This window comes from Thunnus albacares, chromosome 15 (assembly GCF_914725855.1).
Source record: "Thunnus albacares chromosome 15, fThuAlb1.1, whole genome shotgun sequence".
In the NCBI taxonomy this organism is placed as follows: domain Eukaryota; kingdom Metazoa; phylum Chordata; class Actinopteri; order Scombriformes; family Scombridae; genus Thunnus; species Thunnus albacares.
In genome coordinates, this window is record NC_058120.1 from 6,867,380 (window position 1) to 6,884,703 (window position 17,324).

At 39.7% G+C, this 17,324-nt stretch overlaps 4 protein-coding genes across 6 annotated transcripts in view; 2 read left to right on the top strand and 2 right to left on the bottom strand.

Annotated features, from left to right (window-relative positions):
- LOC122998051 (CAP-Gly domain-containing linker protein 4-like) overlaps window positions 1–124 on the bottom strand; it is a 38,180-nt gene extending 38,056 nt beyond the window's left edge. The window contains exon 1 of the mRNA XM_044374599.1: window positions 14–124. The gene's annotated coding sequence lies outside the window, so the exon portion shown is untranslated. The remainder of the gene's footprint in view (window positions 1–13) is intronic.
- A 1,283-nt stretch (window positions 125–1,407) lies between these two features.
- c15h2orf50 (chromosome 15 C2orf50 homolog) lies at window positions 1,408–4,936 on the top strand. The gene is made up of 3 exons (XM_044375345.1): window positions 1,408–1,796; window positions 2,881–2,920; window positions 3,584–4,936. The coding sequence occupies exons 1-3, from the start codon at window positions 1,573–1,575 to the stop codon at window positions 3,779–3,781; spliced, it is 462 nt and encodes a 153-aa protein (XP_044231280.1). The 5' UTR covers window positions 1,408–1,572; the 3' UTR covers window positions 3,782–4,936.
- Window positions 4,937–5,902: 966 nt separating this feature from the next.
- Window positions 5,903–12,435, top strand: slc66a3 (solute carrier family 66 member 3). The gene is made up of 7 exons (XM_044374812.1): window positions 5,903–6,180; window positions 8,739–8,821; window positions 9,506–9,575; window positions 9,705–9,762; window positions 10,124–10,244; window positions 11,131–11,172; window positions 11,931–12,435. The coding sequence occupies exons 1-7, from the start codon at window positions 6,035–6,037 to the stop codon at window positions 12,029–12,031; spliced, it is 621 nt and encodes a 206-aa protein (XP_044230747.1). The 5' UTR covers window positions 5,903–6,034; the 3' UTR covers window positions 12,032–12,435.
- Window positions 12,436–12,556: 121 nt separating this feature from the next.
- rock2a (rho-associated, coiled-coil containing protein kinase 2a) overlaps window positions 12,557–17,324 on the bottom strand; it is a 34,894-nt gene continuing 30,126 nt past the window's right edge. Inside the window, exons 30-33 of one of the 3 annotated variants that reach the window (XM_044374809.1) lie at window positions 16,956–17,223; window positions 16,611–16,824; window positions 15,322–15,453; window positions 12,557–14,364 (exon numbers count right to left, since the gene is read on the bottom strand). In XM_044374809.1, coding sequence (XP_044230744.1) covers window positions 15,387–15,453; window positions 16,611–16,824; window positions 16,956–17,223 — 549 coding nt within the window. In that variant the 3' untranslated portion in view covers window positions 12,557–14,364; window positions 15,322–15,386. Of the gene's footprint in view, window positions 14,365–14,426; window positions 14,590–15,321; window positions 15,454–16,610; window positions 16,825–16,955; window positions 17,224–17,324 lie in introns of those variants that run through there. The other 2 variants (XM_044374810.1, XM_044374811.1) reach the window with 2 other exon arrangements.

Genomic DNA, 17,324 nt, shown 5'->3' on the forward strand with positions numbered 1-17,324 from the left:
TAGTAAGCTTTACCTTGACCTTGCTGCTCGTTTCAATTCTCTCATGAGGAAAATAATTAGAAAGCTAGAGGAGGATTTAATTTCCGCCAATTTCACTGAATGCTACATAGCTAAGGTAAATCCGGTCAAATTTCAGAATAAAAGCAGATATTGTAACTTCCGGTGTTCAAAATAAATGTAACAAAACCACAACATTCACACCCTGTAGTCCTGCCCTTGAAGCACTGGGTACAAATAAGTCTGTAGGCCTGCTCTTTAAATGTTATGTATTAATAAGGGTCCATAGGCCTGCCCTTTAAACATTAACACAAATATTAGTCAGTAGGCCTGCCCCTGAAACGTTAGGTACAAAAGGGTGAGGATAGTAATAATAATTTCTGAAATAGGCCTATGCATTTTATTTTTTAAAAAAGGGAAAACATTTGTGGTTACTTAAAGATCCCTCCCAGACGTGTTTTAAGATGTATGTAAATCACCCTACTTTGAATAATCTTTTGTGTCTGATGTAAAAAAAAAAAAAAAAGTCAAATTCCTGTTTAGAAATTCCTAAAATTACATCTACTCCTTCTTCCTCATTAAAAATTTCATATATAAATCTTTAAATATATTTCATTTAAGAAGTTTAATTGCTGTACACAAGATGTCTCCAACTTCACTGTAAAGTCTACACACAGAATCAGAATCAAAATCTGTTTATTAGCCAAGTATGCAAGCATACAAAGAATGTGTCTTGGCATTTGCTCCCACAAATGCCAACATATATGAATAAAAACAGTGGCAGGAAGGCAGCATTTCCCATATTTTGCAGATGGTAACTTCCCCGGGGCAGCAGCATGGGATGCTGGTCATTTGTCATGTCTGTGTCAGAAAGGTCACATTCAGTGAGAGTGGTGGAGGCTGGTGTTTATTGAACCTGAAGAGCCCTTACACTTGTGCCTGCCTGTCTGAGACCTTGCCCTTTGCTGGTTGACACTATGGTCTCTGCTCCTGTAGCAGTCAGAGCCATTCATCCTTTCCCTGTCACACCTGTCACTGGTTATGCACTGCAGGAATATGTGTGTGTCAGCATGAATGATAAAGGAGGAAAAGCTGTTAAATATTTTAAGTGGTTGTAGGGGGTGAAAACTGATCTTTATTCAAATTATGAAAATTTGACAGAAATTAAGAAAAAAATAATTAACAGTAGGAACAATATGGTATCAGCAATTACGCAAATAACAGATCACAATTAGGCCTAATGTATGTAACATGCACAAACCTTGAGTTTTAGCCCATCCATTTGTGACATTTCTGCCATACACCTGTTTCTCAGTCGCTATGTTTGGTGATGTAGCTATTAAATCTGTCCTGTTCATGTTAGTTGCCCTCAGCTGGTGAAGACATTATAATTGCCTGAACACGGTTTCCATGGAAACGTAAACAAAACGGCCTGAGTACTGGCAGTGATTTGATCCGTACATTCTGTTCACTTGTGCACGAACGGCGATTTTGTTCGTTATCACGCACAAAAACTGACCTCTGCTCAATTTTACAAGTGGAATAGTTGCATTTCTTTTTCATAGAGCCACCAGAATGGAGCTGAACAATGTTAGACGTGTATCCTCTGCAGGCTACCGGTTACCGCAACGATCCAGTGAGACCAGGCCGATATCAACGCAGCCACCTGCGGACAAAAGTCGCTACGCTAAAGGAGACGCGGTGTCTGCGGCGCACAATCCAGACAGGAGTGACACCGTTAAACAGGACCAAGTGTGGAAAGAGTCGGTGTGGAGTGAGAGGAGAGGAGTCCGGGAATGGTGAGGAGGAGGCTATGACACTATAGAAAATCAAAAGTATTAGCTCTGTAAGCCAAATGATCACAAGTCTGGTTTGACCGGACCAGTGGTGGAAAGTACATTTACTCATGTACTGTAGTTAAGTACAACTTTTAGGTACTTGTACTTTACTTGAGTATTTCCATGTTATGCTACTTTATACTTCCACTCCACTACATTTCAGCGGGAAATATTGTACTTTCTACTCCACTCTCCACTAGGCTACATTTATTTGACAGCTTTAGTTACTTTTCATATGAAGATTTGACACAATGGATAATATAACAAGCTTTTAAAATACTACACATTGTTAAAGATGAAACCAGTGGTTTCCAACCTTTTTGGCTTTTGACGTCTTACAAAAAGCAGTGTGTAGTCGGGGTCACATTTCACATGTCTATGAGTTGTTAACAGCGCCACCAAATAGTGATTTTTCCCTCTAAACTTCTCACATGGTTTCATTTCAATAAATATTCAAATGATCCAATATTTCACCAAAAATCTAAATTAAGAGAAAAAGTCCAAAAACTGAAAACAGATTTGTGTATCAGAACTTTGTTTTTTCTTCTTTCCTCTCCCATTAATCATCTCACAGACCCTCAGATTTATCTGATGACCCTTTGGAGGGGCCCGACCCCTAGGTTGGGAACCACTGGACTAAACTAGTTAACTGTATATAAAGTAGTTGAAACTAGCTCCACCTCCAGCAGCTACAACAGTAACATGCTGCTCTAACACTGATGCTTCAGGATTAATAATATAATGATGTCATATATAATAATATATCAGTCAGTTTACTGCAATACTTTAACTACATCAAGCTGATAATACTTTTTTATGGATTTTTAGGATTTTTTTATGCAGGATTTTTACTTGTAATGGAGTATTTTTACATTGCTGTATTGGTACTTTTACTTAAGTAACGGATCTGAGTACTTCTTCCACTACTGGACAAGACTGACATGATTTTATTTCTGTTGGTACAAACTAAAATCTTTGAGTCAGTTGAAGTTGAGGCAGGTGATTGTAGTCGATAAACACTTATACAATACATTCTGATCCACAGGGAGAAGAACTGGAACTTTCTCAGGAACTATGATCAGATGGTAAGACTGTGTGTGTGTGTGTGTGTGTGTGTGTGTGTGTGTGTGTGTGTGTGTGTGTGTGTGTGTGTGTGTGTGTGAATTGCATAAATGCTTTTACTAATCCTTTTTTGAAATAGAGTTGCTTTAAAATGAGATTATTCAATGCAGTTTAACTATACCCAAACACCTTTCCCAGTGCAGAAAACTCTGAACTCTGAATATTCAAATGTATATGCCTAAATATTTATTGCAGCAGCCTGTCATCCATGCTCAATAATACACTGAAAACATGAGAAATGTCATTATCCTAGATGACATTCTCAGCACTGCGCAATACAATATTTAACTTCCTGACAATACAAAATGACCAATAATGGGAACTAAAATAAAATATCAGCAGTACATTATGTTTGATGCTGCAGCTTTCACACTGTCACTCCCAGTAAATCCTTTATAATAGTTCATCAACCTGAAGTAACCATCTATAGCACTCTGTAGACTATCAGTGTTGCTGACGGTATTGTAAAAAGTATCTTATGTGGTAATTTATTAAAGGATAACTAAGTTAGTGGTGGCCTTAAGCCTTATTTTTCCCCATTGAATATAATTTCAGCTTCATCAACAAGCCATTAGATAGTTGACTGTTGCCAGCACATATCTGACTGTGCCCCTGTGTGTATGTAGGGGCAACTGAAGTCAAAGGAGCCTTTACCCAGCTACGTGTCGCTCTTCTCTGACCATGTACCCAACACCACCAACCAGATGTTTGGGAGCAGATTGTCCACTCCGCTGGGGAGTGAACTGGTCAAACTGGACAGGCTGCTCCTCTGGTCTGCAGGCCATCGCAAGCGTAAGCAGGATCCAGAGATGCTGCCCTACTAGACGGCTCTGGAGACAAGTCATTTTACATCTGCACCACCGCACATCAGGTCTTTCTTTAACCTGGACTCATTGAAGCTTGGACAGGACTGTCCTCATAGGGCTCCATTGGGTTTGGCATGGTGTGGTACTTGCCATATAGCTAAGTTTAGATTTGATGCTGTGTTTTTCTTTTTAGTTTTTTGTCATGATAACGGATGAATTTAAAGTAAAATACAGACATCTACTTAGAAGCCATATCAGGGGAGCAGTCAGGAGTAATGAGAAAATGATGTTTGCTGTCCTACATTTGCTAATTTCATTCATTGGTCATATTTTACTTTATGGATGCTTTTTGCAGCAAAGTATGTTACGTACAGCACGTACTACAAAACTTAGAGGCATTTGCTCAGCTATAAAGACAGATGAGAAAGGAATAAACAGGCAGATCACATTCATGTCATCCGAGCTCTGCCAGGTATACTTGATAATCTAACACGATACCTGGTTAAATCTGGATGAGTGAAAGGTTGAATCACTACTATGTTTCTCTGTCAAAGGCTTGTGTACATAAATAGTGTTGCAGGGACTCGACACTAAAAGCTTAAAAGCAGACATAGAGTAGCTGTATGCTTGAACAAATACTCATGTAAATTCATAATAAAGAAAAAAAAACATAAGATACATTTTAACAGCTCTATGATAAGAATTTACCATGTAAGAATTTTACTTACTGATGCTATTAGAACAAACTGTATTTTTGTGTTAAATTGGTGGTGTTTTATTTCATAATTTTATTATTTTGAAATGCCTAAAATAGCTGTTACATGTTTTCCAGGATCTTTAAGCCATTTTCCATGGTGGATCCATGGAATTACATTAATTTCATTTTTTGTGATTTTGATGATGGTGTAGCTTTTTTTTTTTCTTTTTAACCACCTGCACTTTATGTGAACGGCAGCATGTCATATCTCAGGTTTTTATACTGTCCTTTTGTATTGCATTTGGTGTATTGTAATTTCATGTTGTTATAAATCACTGCTCCTTTGTCTAAATTTGAATAAAAAAATGTTGGTCCCCAGAAAATTTGAAAAACTTATCTTAAGATGGTTTTATGATCTGGATGTTGCATCATAATCAGAGTCAATATCTGATTGGAATAAAGGTTTTGCATATAAAGTCTGGGTGTACTGAATTGATCTTATGTCTAAAGTTGTAACTGATACCAAAACTTTCATCTGTACTGTAAACCCACACCAAATAGTATGAAGCTATTTATATTAACAGTACGAGGCTAAATTTGGAATGAACCCAGGTGGTGTTTGCTCATAGCACAGTCTGTTTATAAGAGTGATACTCTCCACCATGTGACTTTCTTCTCCTGTCATTTCAAGTCATGTTGAAGCGCAGACTCACAAACATCAGTTTTCTAGAGAGATTCTTTCAAAAAGCTTTGGTCTAACTTGTGTTCAAAAACACCCAATCAGCTTTCAGTGGATGTATGCGGAAGCGAAAAGGGATGCCGGCTAACAGGAAACTATATCAAGCCTACAGAGTCATACAGGAAGACAAACACCCGAGCCTTCAAAATAAAGGTCTATCTCTCTCTATAGTAAATGGTTGCATTTATATACTGCCTTTCTAGTCCTTCAACCACTCAAAGTGCTGTACACTACATGCCACATTCACCCACTCACACACACATTCATACACTGATGGCAGAGGCTGCCATGCAAAATGCCGACCTGCTCATCAGGGGGAGTTTCTAATGCTCTCTCTCTCTCTCTCTCTCTCTCTCTCTCTCTCTCTCTCTCTCTCTCTCTCTCTCTCACACACACACACACACACACACACACACACACACACACACACACACACACACACACACACACACACACACACACACACACACACACACACACACACACCTTCAGGAGCAATCTGGGGTTCGGTGTCTTGCTCAAGGACATGCGGACTGGAGGAAATCGGATTGAACCACCGACATTCTGATTAATGAACGACCCGCTATGCCTCTGAGCTATCTATCTATCTGTCTGTCTGTCTGTCTGTCAGTCTGTCTGTCTGTCACTTGGGCTGAAGTACCCAAATGAGTTTTACTTGACTTGTATTTTGAATGTTCAGACCGGAAACGCCTTCTGATTTCCGTTAAATTGACTCTGGTGGCAGTGCTACATCAGCGTCTGGTTGCTGATAGTTTTTTGACCAAACTTTCTGAACTCTGACAGTCTGAACTTGTCGTATTTCCATCTCTACACAATGCAGTTGGATACTTTGTTGCACATAGCTAACTTCAGCACTCTGTTTATGTGCATGGTGCTGAAGTTCCCGCAGATCTTTGTACTGATGCGAGCCAAAGCAGCGGCGGGAGTCAGCCTCAACAGCCTTCTCCTCGAGCTCATCGGGTATGTGATTTTTTTAAATTCTGTTTTCTTTTTAGCAGAAATTCTGTTTTGGAGGTTAAAAGCCGTTTTGTGATCTATGAAGTGTGTCATTTGAAGTTAGTTGTCTGCATTGCAAAGGGACCAATGTGAGCTATCGCAGTGCATGATTTAAAATGATTAAATCCAGGTGTAGTGTTGTCTTCCTGTTTTCATCAGCCACATCACAATGTGAAGTGAACCTTACAACCAAACTCCATTCAAAATTCCTCTAATTTAGTGTGAACTTTGTTATAAGTAAAAACGCACATTTCTCTGAACACGATTTAAAACATTTCCTTAATCCTCAACATCTGCTGCAAAGTTCGGCATTCAAATTTAAGCCTTTGGCGGTTGCAATCAAGGAAATATTAAGCGCATATAGATAAGATAAGAAATACTTAGATACAATACTTAGATACGTACCAAATAGTAGAGGTTATTAATACATTGTGCAGTAATTATATATGTAGCATTTAATAAACTGAGAGTAGTGAGATAGATAAAAATTTGCAATGATTATATACATAGTATATAATGACATATCGTTAAAAATAAAATAAGAATAGAATTATTATTATTATTATTATATGGAGTGCAATAGAAACATTGTCATTATTTGGTGGAAGTACAGGAATCAAAGCCTTTTTTTCTAGATTGTGTTATATAGGACATGTAGACCAGTGGTTCTCAAAGTGGGGTACGCGGACCCCCAGGGGGCCCTTGAGCAGGTTCCAAGGGTCCCAGCAAAAAGGAAAATTATTTTTTTCCGCTATAATTCCATCTATAAGTAACACAATGACAGAATGTATGACTGTTTTGGTCATGGGTTTCATACACTCTCTGAAATAAAACATCTAAAAGCAAAAAATCTTATCAGATGGGGGTCTGTGGTCTAATTTGTGTCAGTTTAGGGGTCCGTGATGTGAAAAAGAGAACCACCGATGTAGACAAGAGGCTGTAATTCACACAGGATCGTATAGGCTTAACCTGACTGAGTTATAAGCCCACCAACTGAAACGCTGGCTTCCAATAAACAATAATCCTACTGTGAGGGCTTTACAACACTAAACAATTGTGTCCTGTTTACACAGCAAGGATTTGGGTTGATTTATTGAGGACAGGGCAGTTTGGCTTCAGTTTGATCCGTCTATCCTAACATCTGTGTGAAGCAGGGGACTAAAATCAGTGCAGTAAACGAGTAAACAGAAAGAGTTGACACTAAATAAGCAAGAGGATGTTTTGAATCGGGTATATTCTGTATAAATCTTACTCAAACTTACATCTAAGTATTCGCTGTAGGGATAGTTGGTTTTTATATATGTGGAACCTTTTTTAGTTTGGGTCTGAGCAGTGTTGTGTCTGTAAGGCTGTATAATTTCTCAGTGTCTTGTCTTTCCTCTGTGCCTGGCAGTACTGCCCTAAATGTCTCTACTGTGCTGGTGAGTGATAGCCTACTGTCACTGTGCATGCTACAGTGAAATAGCCAACCCTTAAAGCTGCACCGGGTGAGATGTTTATGTAGTAATAAATTCATTTTATCAACCTAAATTGCATAGAGGAGCCACAAACCAGAAAACTACCTTCCCTCGTCCCCCCTAATGAATCTCTGGTGTCACAAGTAAATTTTAAAGGTGCAATAAGTAATACTTTATTGCTCCGTACAGTTAAAAGCCTTGATTTCTATCTGCATGTTGATATTGTTTTATTGATGTGATTACTCTACCAGTCGCTGAGTTTTCTGGCTTTCGGACTAAATTTCCCACCTAGGAAATAAAAACTGCTCAAGCATCTGTATGCAGAAAACTTAATTTGTTATTTATGTCAGATTGTGCTCATAGTGACACATCTCCCCATTCATTTGAATGAGAAAGCGTGTCCAAACTTGTGACTGGTACTGTATATCTTGATAAAAGTCATAGATTCATTATCTTGAAGATGTAAAATTCACATCTTTCCCCTGAACTGTAGTGAGTCACCACTCTGTCCAGCCAGCCTCTCTTAACGGTATAAAACATCACATATCAGCCTGGTTGGTGAACATGAGACTGAATTCCAGGATTTTAGGGGCTGCTTCTGCCAGCTATCTGCAACCTGCAGCAATATGTGAAATAGCTCCCCGTGCAGCTTTAACTTGAATTTTGTTTTGATAGTTTCAGGCAGCTTCACCTTGTATTAGTTTCTCAGGTATCACCTTGCTGAGACATAGAAACACTGATGCATGTTAACGTGGCAAACAGGATCCTCAACTGTTGAGTCACAAACATACTCTCTTGAGTCGGGCGATCACTGATATGTCACCATGTTTGCTGAACATATTTAGCCACGCTGGTCCCAATAAAGAGCTATCAACTGCCACAGTTTGTCCATTAAACTATATTAGTCGTACTGCCTGAGCTTTAGGAAAGCATGAGTAGCTGATAAGTGGCATCCTTTCTCAGCACCCGCTTTTTGCCATATTTGCTGTTGATAATTCTTTCTATGATTTTTATACTGAACACTACAAGACAATATAGTAAAACCTGCCACCATCTGCTTTACAGGTACATTGTTTTTGTCACGTACCAGATGTACTATGACTACCCTCCTCCAACGTACCTGGAATATCCGATTCTCATCGCTCAAGGTGAGTCGTCTTTATTTCCCACACTGCCACACTTTTATGACCAACCAGAGTACGGCACAGGTGTGTATGTGAAGAGTCAATTTAATAAACAGTTAAATTCATTTTGGGGCCCGAAAGCATGACGTTATTAAGTAAGTGTGTCACTTTTTTCTAATTATCTGTAAAACCTCATTTTGGAGCCTGAATGTTTAATTGGTTTACGTTTTCAAACACACTCAGGATTAAATGCCTCATACTGAAGTACGCCCATGGTTAAATATTATACACAGGGGTTTGACAGAAAATTAATAGATCATCCGCATGGTTGATGTGGGCAATAATTAATGTCATGTGAGACATGCTGTAGTTTCATCGTGTAGCATTGAAACAAATGACTTGACATGGGTGTGAACTGAAAGGTGCATTTAGTCTTCTGTGACATTTATTGATCTCCATTTGTAACCGCTGGAAACCGCAATAACAGAACATCTCCAACCCCTAAGTGGCCTGTAAGTGACAGAAACAATAGTCACATTTTCACTAAGAGATATATGTTATGTGTCCTCCAAAGTGAGTTTGAGCTGTATGAACCAGAACGATCAGATTCTGGATGAGTTAATGAGACAGTAAAAACTTGTGCAGCATGCAGCACGTTGGTGATTTGTCCTAAAGTGGTGCGTGTTATAACCTGCCGTTTTTCCTCAGACGTCATTCTTCTTCTCCTGGTTCTTCACTACACCGGCAACCTGCGGCACAGCCTCATCTACACCTTGGTGTATCCTTCCACCGCACAGTTTCACTGTTAAATACCCCTGCATGTTAAAGTGCTCATTCAGTGTTCTCTTCTCTCCTTTGTTCATACCTTTGTATGTCACACTTTATTGCCTTAACGCGATGTGTTCAGGTTCGTCGGGGGTTGGAGGCTCCTCACTGTGGAGAAGTGGATCATAGATTTGGCTATGGTAATAAATCTCTTTTAACATCACAGTATGTCACAGAGTAAGCAAAGGAATGCTATCAGTCAGGAGTAATGAGATGGAGATTTGATCAGGAAGTTATCCAGACCTTATAAATGCCAAACGGTCTTCTTGGTTAATGAGATGAATGAATCTTAAGTTATTTTTGCATATAAATAGGTGACAGCACTGATCCTGTGTGTCACCAGACTCCTACTGACTTTTAAAAGTTTTTACAGGTTACAGAGAGTATCGGAAACTTTAAAACTTAAGCTGAATTATAATGTTAGAATATAATTTATACAATATAGAGCAGCTTAGAATCCCTCCTGATTTGTATGCAGCCTGATCTCCACTCTCTTCTCAGAGCCTGTGCACATTCATCAGTGCAGGCAGTAAGTTTGCCCAACTGCAGTGCCTGTGGAGGTCTAAGGATGCTGGACAGGTTAGCGCCCTCTCCTGGGGTATGGCTACATACACATGTATGGGTGAGTACATTTTTAACTGAAAGAAAACTGTTTGAAATTTGACAGATGTGGGCAGGGAGGATATAATTAAAGATGCTATCAAGTTATATTATGGGAAGTGTAGGATCCAGGGCTTTGGGGACTCAAACTAGGGATCAAAAGTCAGGATATCTCAACCTCTGCTGCTTCGATTTTGACCATTCTTTTTTTAATTCTGTCTCTCACAAGCTCCCCCAATATGTAAATGCAGAACTTAATCACTAGAGTACTCCTTTAATTTCAAAAGTGGCAACTTTATAGTCGATGCTGCAGCTTTGTTTCTTTCTTTTTGGAAGGTGAATACTGATACTTTAGAAAAGGAATAGCTGCCTTTAGTCTTTATATTTGATTATTTAATGACAAGAAATTTTATTATTGGCAGGCTTGAACAGCCTCTGGTCACTGAAACCAATGATAGTAATAATTAATAATAATTAACAATGCTTGGACCCCACAATAAGTAGCACATTAATTGTATAATTGTGTGCAATCTGTAGAAAATGACTCATTAGGTTCAAGTTAATTAAGTCTTATAGATTCCCTGGTGTGGTCTTGATCTGTGATACAATGAATATGTATGTATCAACAACAGTCTCCACTCTTCAAATAAACATCAATATTGTCTTCATCTATCTGTCTAAATTGTGTCTAATTATTAATGAATTCAGAAAAGCTTAACCAATATGAGACTTTTCCCCTCTCCTCCCTGAAGTACACTTACTGTAATGTTTCAGTTCATGAATATGTATTTTATTATTTACTTGGCTCCTAATTGAATAAATTACCAATTCAACACCTCATTAATTAAATATTAGATGCTCTCTTGGATAATGTGGATGTCATTAACTCGGCTTGCTCTTTGTTTCAGCACGGATTTACACCACCACAGTGACAACCGGAGACATGCAGGGTAAGTCAGACTGAATCACAAATGACTGGGATGTGTAGTAACACGGATAACAATTTAAAATGATTTCTGTCAACGTTTTAGAGAGATCCCTTTTTAAAAAGATTTGTCTTGTAAATATCTAGCATCATAGTTTTACATGACTAAAGGAGTTTTTGTGGTCTTTGTGTGTCATTAGGAGGAATCCTAGAAAGCAGGAGGAGGGAAAAATTTGTCTAAACATGCAGCTCCTGTGGGCTCAGTCAGCCAAAGGACACCGCCAATGTAAATGATAAAACGTGATGATTACGCTCTCCAAATTCTTTGGGAAAATAAGCTTTTTTTTTTATGGCATTTACATCCTCCTTCAAGGGGAAGAATGCAGTAGACGTGCAGGAACAAAACCTGCTGTAACAGCTTCTTTGTTTAGCAACACTTTCTCCAGTGGAAATATTTTTCTATAAAAGATAAGATACACAATCAGTATTGATATCCTTACATTCTCAGAATCTCAGGTGAAAACAAACATGGTTGCTGGAAGAAAAAAGGCATTTAGAGAATTCTCCTTCAAGGGGAAGTAAGTCTGCAGTGTGGAAGAAGAAGGAAGTGTAGTGTTAAGAATGGCAGACACACTGAGGGATATTTGCATCAGTCTCTTATAACTTGCAAATCCTCTACTCATCATTAGAGACCAGCTCTACTTAAATGTGTCTGAATCCACGTCAACTTCCTGTGAAATACCTGCTATCTCCAATCTAATAAATCATCTTCCTTTGGTACAGTTCTGGTGCGGTTCATCACCATGACCCTGCTGAACCTGTGGGTGCTGCTCACGGTGCTCTACTACCAGAGACGCAGCAGCAGCTCGAAGAAAGACGACTGAAAGCTTCAAAGTTGGATCCTGATTGGCTGTCGTGTGAAGCTGCAGTTCATTCAGTCCTCCAGTTCTGTTCACCTGAGAGTTTACCTGGTTACTCTGGACACAGCCAGGACTGGAAAACAAAACTGATGGGGGAACAGCGGTTATGTAAGGAGCATTTATAATACTGACCCGCAAAATGTGCTTTTTTTTATATTGTTTTTACCTCAGTATTAAATCGTTACTTTTTATGACACACCAGTGAATAAATATTTACTATACTGTATGTGTGGTGTCTTCAGGTAGTAGGACAGCACAAGCCAAGTACATCTGAGATCTTCACACTTAGCATAAATACTGTATTTTTGAATTTTATACATGTAAAGTTCTTTTCTGAACTATTTTAATAAACCAAACATTTTAGCTTCTTACAGTGTGTTCATTCCAGTGTGCAACATTTAACACTCACCGAAAAAAGTTCTCATGCAACCTCTGTGACATCATCACTTCCACGTTAATTAAAAGACAAAAAAAATAATAATCCAAAACCAAAAGGCACATCCATGTCTTTATTGTTGAAGTGGTAATTATTATAGAGCAGTTTGGTAGCAAACATGCAATCTGGATGTAGAGCCCTTAAATACAAAGTGGACACAGCTGTATAAATAATATAATGTGCGCTGTATGGCATGTAAAATATATACTGTGTATATTTATATGTATAAAACATGCTTCTTGGTTAAAGGAGAGCACTCGGTACACACACGCACACACACACACACACACATACATACACACACAGACACATACACACAGTTACTCTCCATCTGCTATATAAGCCACATACACACAACAATGTGCCCAAACTCAGAGTTTGGTTACTTTTAATACAAAAATATCAGGACAAACACTTTTAGAAAAACTTTCAATGGAATAGTGCTGCTCAGTATGTTGATTTGGATATGACTGCATACCTTCATTGTTTTCTGCTTCTTATTGGTAAATTCCCCTCATTTGAATGATTTTTAAAAACTACATTTCTTGATAGGTTGGAGGCCCGGGGGTGACAGCATTCAAGTGTGTGAGGCCTAAAAAAGGCAAACACATGCAAGTTCACTCAGAGTAGTTTGTGATAAAAAGGGGGGCTTCAGCTTCAGTCAAGTATATTTGGATACAAGTAATACAATGCCTGTGTGTCGTCTCTGGTAAAGCCCAGATGTACATTCAAAAACAACAAAAAGGAGCCGAGCTCGGATCAGAAAAGCATTTAACGGTGCATCCCTTGAATTCAGTAAACATTAACCCTCATAACTGACAGTGCAGGTTTGTAAGATTACGGGATTGTGAGGATCTCATGTCTGGCCCTTCATCTATTGCCATTCAGAGTGGGAATCTGTTCGCTTTACGTTAACTGTAGTCAAACAACGGCAGGCCGATGATTCAGAGCGTGCCTGAGTCAGAAATCTGAATAAGAGGCATTCGAGGAATTATTTGCTCAAATCCTGGAGGAATCTGACACTCCATCCCCCCCGCTCCCCCCCCCCCGCTTTGTTGACTTTCCGAGAAGTCACAGCTCGCTTGCTTAAGTACCTTATTCAAGTTTCTGTGACCCGTGTGGACATGCACCTGAAAGCAGAATCGTGGGAAGCAAGAAGCTACAATCAGTATGTGAAAGAATATGCGTAAGTACAGATGCTGTGTCGGGGATAAAGTTCAACAGCCTCAGTTGTGTCCAGCCAACAAATTACAGAATTTACCGTCTTCTGAGTGTAGTGTTCCCCGCTAAACCCTTCATATTATTCACAATCATTTAACACAAGAACGTCTTTTTATTCATTTGGCCACAAGAATCCCCAAAGGTGATGATGAGGAGTTGAGCGTTTTCTTGCTGGGTCCTTCAATCAGACAGTGTCCTGGTGAGAAGTGGTGAGGTAAGTGTATCCCCTTCTTGCCGGCCCTGGTAGGGCTTTATAAGAGCTCTCTTCTGTTCTGTGGGAGCTGAACGAGCTACTCCGGCCCCCTCAGAGACACATAATTGCTCTAGTCGAGGGCTCGAGAGAAGACTTCTTCAGCTAATATGCTCACAAGCCGTCCAGCTTGCTGAAAAGATCACAGGTGTTGAGGTGAGTTTGATCGTCGTTACCGCTTCAAGTGGCTGGGAAAGAACTTGAACAAAAGAGGAAAAACAGACTTTTTGTAACTCTCACGGGCTGAAGCAGGACAGGGTGGGGTTGTGGAAGAGTGGAGTGGAGTTCAGTGTGCCGATCTGCAAACGGAGCTTCATATATAGTCTTCGATTTAGGATGAAACACACTCTGCCACCTTCAAGATGCACCACACTCCCAAAGCAAGGTTAACTAGAGGGAGAGAGACAAACAGATGCAAGGTTAGTCTCAGCAGAGGGTTGAAAGGCTTATTCTGTAGATCGTGTCATCAAACGATTTAAATCACACCAACCAAAGAGTCCCGGGATTCTTTGGATTCAGTCACAACTCTACACACCTGCCAGTAAGACTTTATGGTTGAAATAATACCAAGGAATCCTGTTTTTTGTAGATACCAATGGGAGTAGTGCGCAGAATCTGATGTGTTCACTGAAAACAGTTCAGTAAAAGGTAAAAGTTTTTTTTCCCTCCAAGATGTTAAATAGATGGAATGTTGAGGCCAATACTGACATCTGGCCTAAAAACATTAAATAAAAGGCAGATAAATGTGTTAATATACAAACATTCATTAAATTTATTTGTTTTTCAAAGAATTGTGACCTAGATATGTAGTGAGTAATTTTTCTAGTGCCCTCTGTTGGACAAACTACTGTTTCTTAATTACTGCAAACATATCTCTGTATACTGCAATTTTTTACTTATTACTTACTTACTTATTGGTCAAAATATATGCAGAATATATCTGTGATGGGCTAAAATCACAGATATAGAGAAAATTTTACATTTTGTATTACCTTTTCTTATTTTATTGGGAAAAAAGGATAAAAGAACAGAATTTAAAAACAAAGAAGAGGTTGTGACTTGCAAGAGAACAACGTGATATAATAAAAAAAAATATTATATAATAGTGAATAAGTCCCATTTTAACCAAGAGGACAATGATCCACGTGTCTGTTTCCATTTCAAACACCCTGTGGTGAAGTGAACCTAGATATAAAGGTGAGCAACCAAATTCAAGAACCCCAAACAAGCGCATGCATCAGGTCCAACATATGTGCGCATTGTCCGCCACCACAAACTAACAACCAGGACTGTGTCCCCGCATTCAGTGCAAGAACACACTTTTTGGTCTTAAACCGACATACACACATTCAGGACTTCAGTCGTTCACAGGGAACAGTCTGGGCAAAGGAAGCACAAGATCGGAGAAGTCGTCATTTGTACCAGAGTCCACTGTTGGATTCTTCTCGCCTGATTTTGAAGCCATTTGACCTGCGAGGGCTGAGGTCAGAGGACGCCAGGTCACCATGGGTGAGACATTTTTAAAGTAGTCAACAGGATGATGTGACCAGAAAAACAGCACCTTTTAATCCTGTGCCTCTTTAGAAATATCAACATATCAGATGTCTTTCATCAGTGCACAAATTTGGTCTCTGGGGTGTATTTCTCTTTTGAAAAACCCTCATTTTTCAAAAAAGGTCTTTTAAAAATGGTGCAGCACTGCCACAGAAACCATTACATTGCACAGCACACACTGCACACAGTGTTACCATATGAGGTCATCAGAAATGAATAGAGGAACAATCATCATCGATATCATCCAACGCCCAGTGCCAGTCCTGAAGACCAAAGTCCATCAATCTGAAAGGGGAGATTAAGTTTGATGGCCAGGTAACAATTATAAACAAACAGGTCTCACACATATAAATTAACTGGGAGTGTATCAGGTGAATGACTGGATACAGAACTCTTTAGTTCTGTGGTGTTACACGAGGCACGTTGTGAGACACAACGTGACCAGAGAGGAAAATGAAAAAAAAATGTTCTGCAGGCTTATCACGCATATGACATTCTCACAAAAACACCTCACACCAAAGCTGCAGTGAATTCCAGATGTAAGGACAGTCTTTATACTCCCTTACAAGAGAAACTCAAAGCACAAAAAAACAACACAATTTAACACGATTAGTTGTCGCCTAGGCTAGTGTCTACAAACATCAACACTGCTTTTGTTAAATGTGGTAATTCTGGATGCACTGCAGGTCAAAGTACTTTCATGTTCTGTCCTGTCAGAGAGGAAAAGCTTTGGAAACAACATTTAGACCATGGGACACATCTCATCATCATAGGAATCCAGGAATAACAACAGTAATCATGATAAATAATTGTGCATTTGATCGTGTCACATTACATCATTTCAGGTCAGCTGTCAGCAAACAAGCACAGACCTCTTACACAAGCCAGCACTGGCTCCATACACTGTGCCAACAACCAGGCTGCTTTCTCAACAGTGAACTCACAACCCATTATTTTCCTCACTGGAGACCTCATGGACAACCCAGTATTAAACAGAAATCATCTTAAGAGCGTCAATTATTTAAAAAGTGAGGCAGTTGGGTTTTTTTTTTTTTGGAGATGTAACCTGTCTGCTTTGCTACCTGCTCTTGCTGGTGGGGAGCTGTCGACTGGGTCTCCTCATAGATTGGCTGGGCTGGACCTTCATGGAGGCGCGTGGCGAGGAGCGCGCAAAGTGCTCTGGCGGCGGAGGCTTCTTGGGAATCTTCTTGACCAGTCGGCTGACCCACTTCTGCTGCTCCTCCTGGGACGCGGCCAGCAGCAGCAGGTTCTTGGCTGTAGACACGTCGTAGTTCACTGGAGGTGTGGGAGAAGATTGTCAACACTCGTATTTACAAAAAAAAAGTCTTTTAAAGACACTTAAGCCTTAAACTGCACTCAAACAGTCCCCCCGGTGAAGTCATGCATTGACTAAACAAGCCTTTTACCTTTACAGGGAGCGATGATCTCCTCCTTCTTGTCCATATGGTCCTTGTGGCACTTGATGTGGCAGCGCCGACACTCCAGAGCCGGCGGCGGCTTGAACATGTTCCACAGCGGCTTGGTGCACGCCTCACAGTTGGTGGGGAAGTGATACAGCGTGTGGATGAACTCGTGTCCTTTATGGCAGATGTAGCTAGACTTCTCCCCGATGGCCAGCGGCTCCACAGGAAACTCTGGCTCCTTTTTGCTCTCGCCTTCATTGGCATAAAGAATCTGGAGCGTTGATAGAAGATGAGGGTTTTTAAAGTGAAATCACAAACTATTTATACCATCAAGAAATTCAAATTTAAGACATCACACAACAATTCAGAAGT

What these genes read in the sequence shown, in the direction of transcription:
- c15h2orf50 (XM_044375345.1), top strand. Translation starts at nt 1,573, where the DNA reads ATGGAGCTGAACAATGTTAGACGTGTATCCTCTGCAGGCTACCGGTTA. An exon ending in AGGAGAGGAGTCCGGGAATG is followed by an intron (nt 1,797 to 2,880) that starts GTGAGGAGGAGG and finishes TCTGATCCACAG; the next exon opens with GGAGAAGAACTGGAACTTTC. An exon ending in TCAGGAACTATGATCAGATG is followed by an intron (nt 2,921 to 3,583) that starts GTAAGACTGTGT and finishes GTGTGTATGTAG; the next exon opens with GGGCAACTGAAGTCAAAGGA.
- slc66a3 (XM_044374812.1), top strand. Translation starts at nt 6,035, where the DNA reads ATGCAGTTGGATACTTTGTTGCACATAGCTAACTTCAGCACTCTGTTT. An exon ending in TCCGATTCTCATCGCTCAAG is followed by an intron (nt 8,822 to 9,505) that starts GTGAGTCGTCTT and finishes GTTTTTCCTCAG; the next exon opens with ACGTCATTCTTCTTCTCCTG. An exon ending in AGCCTCATCTACACCTTGGT is followed by an intron (nt 9,576 to 9,704) that starts GTATCCTTCCAC and finishes CGATGTGTTCAG; the next exon opens with GTTCGTCGGGGGTTGGAGGC.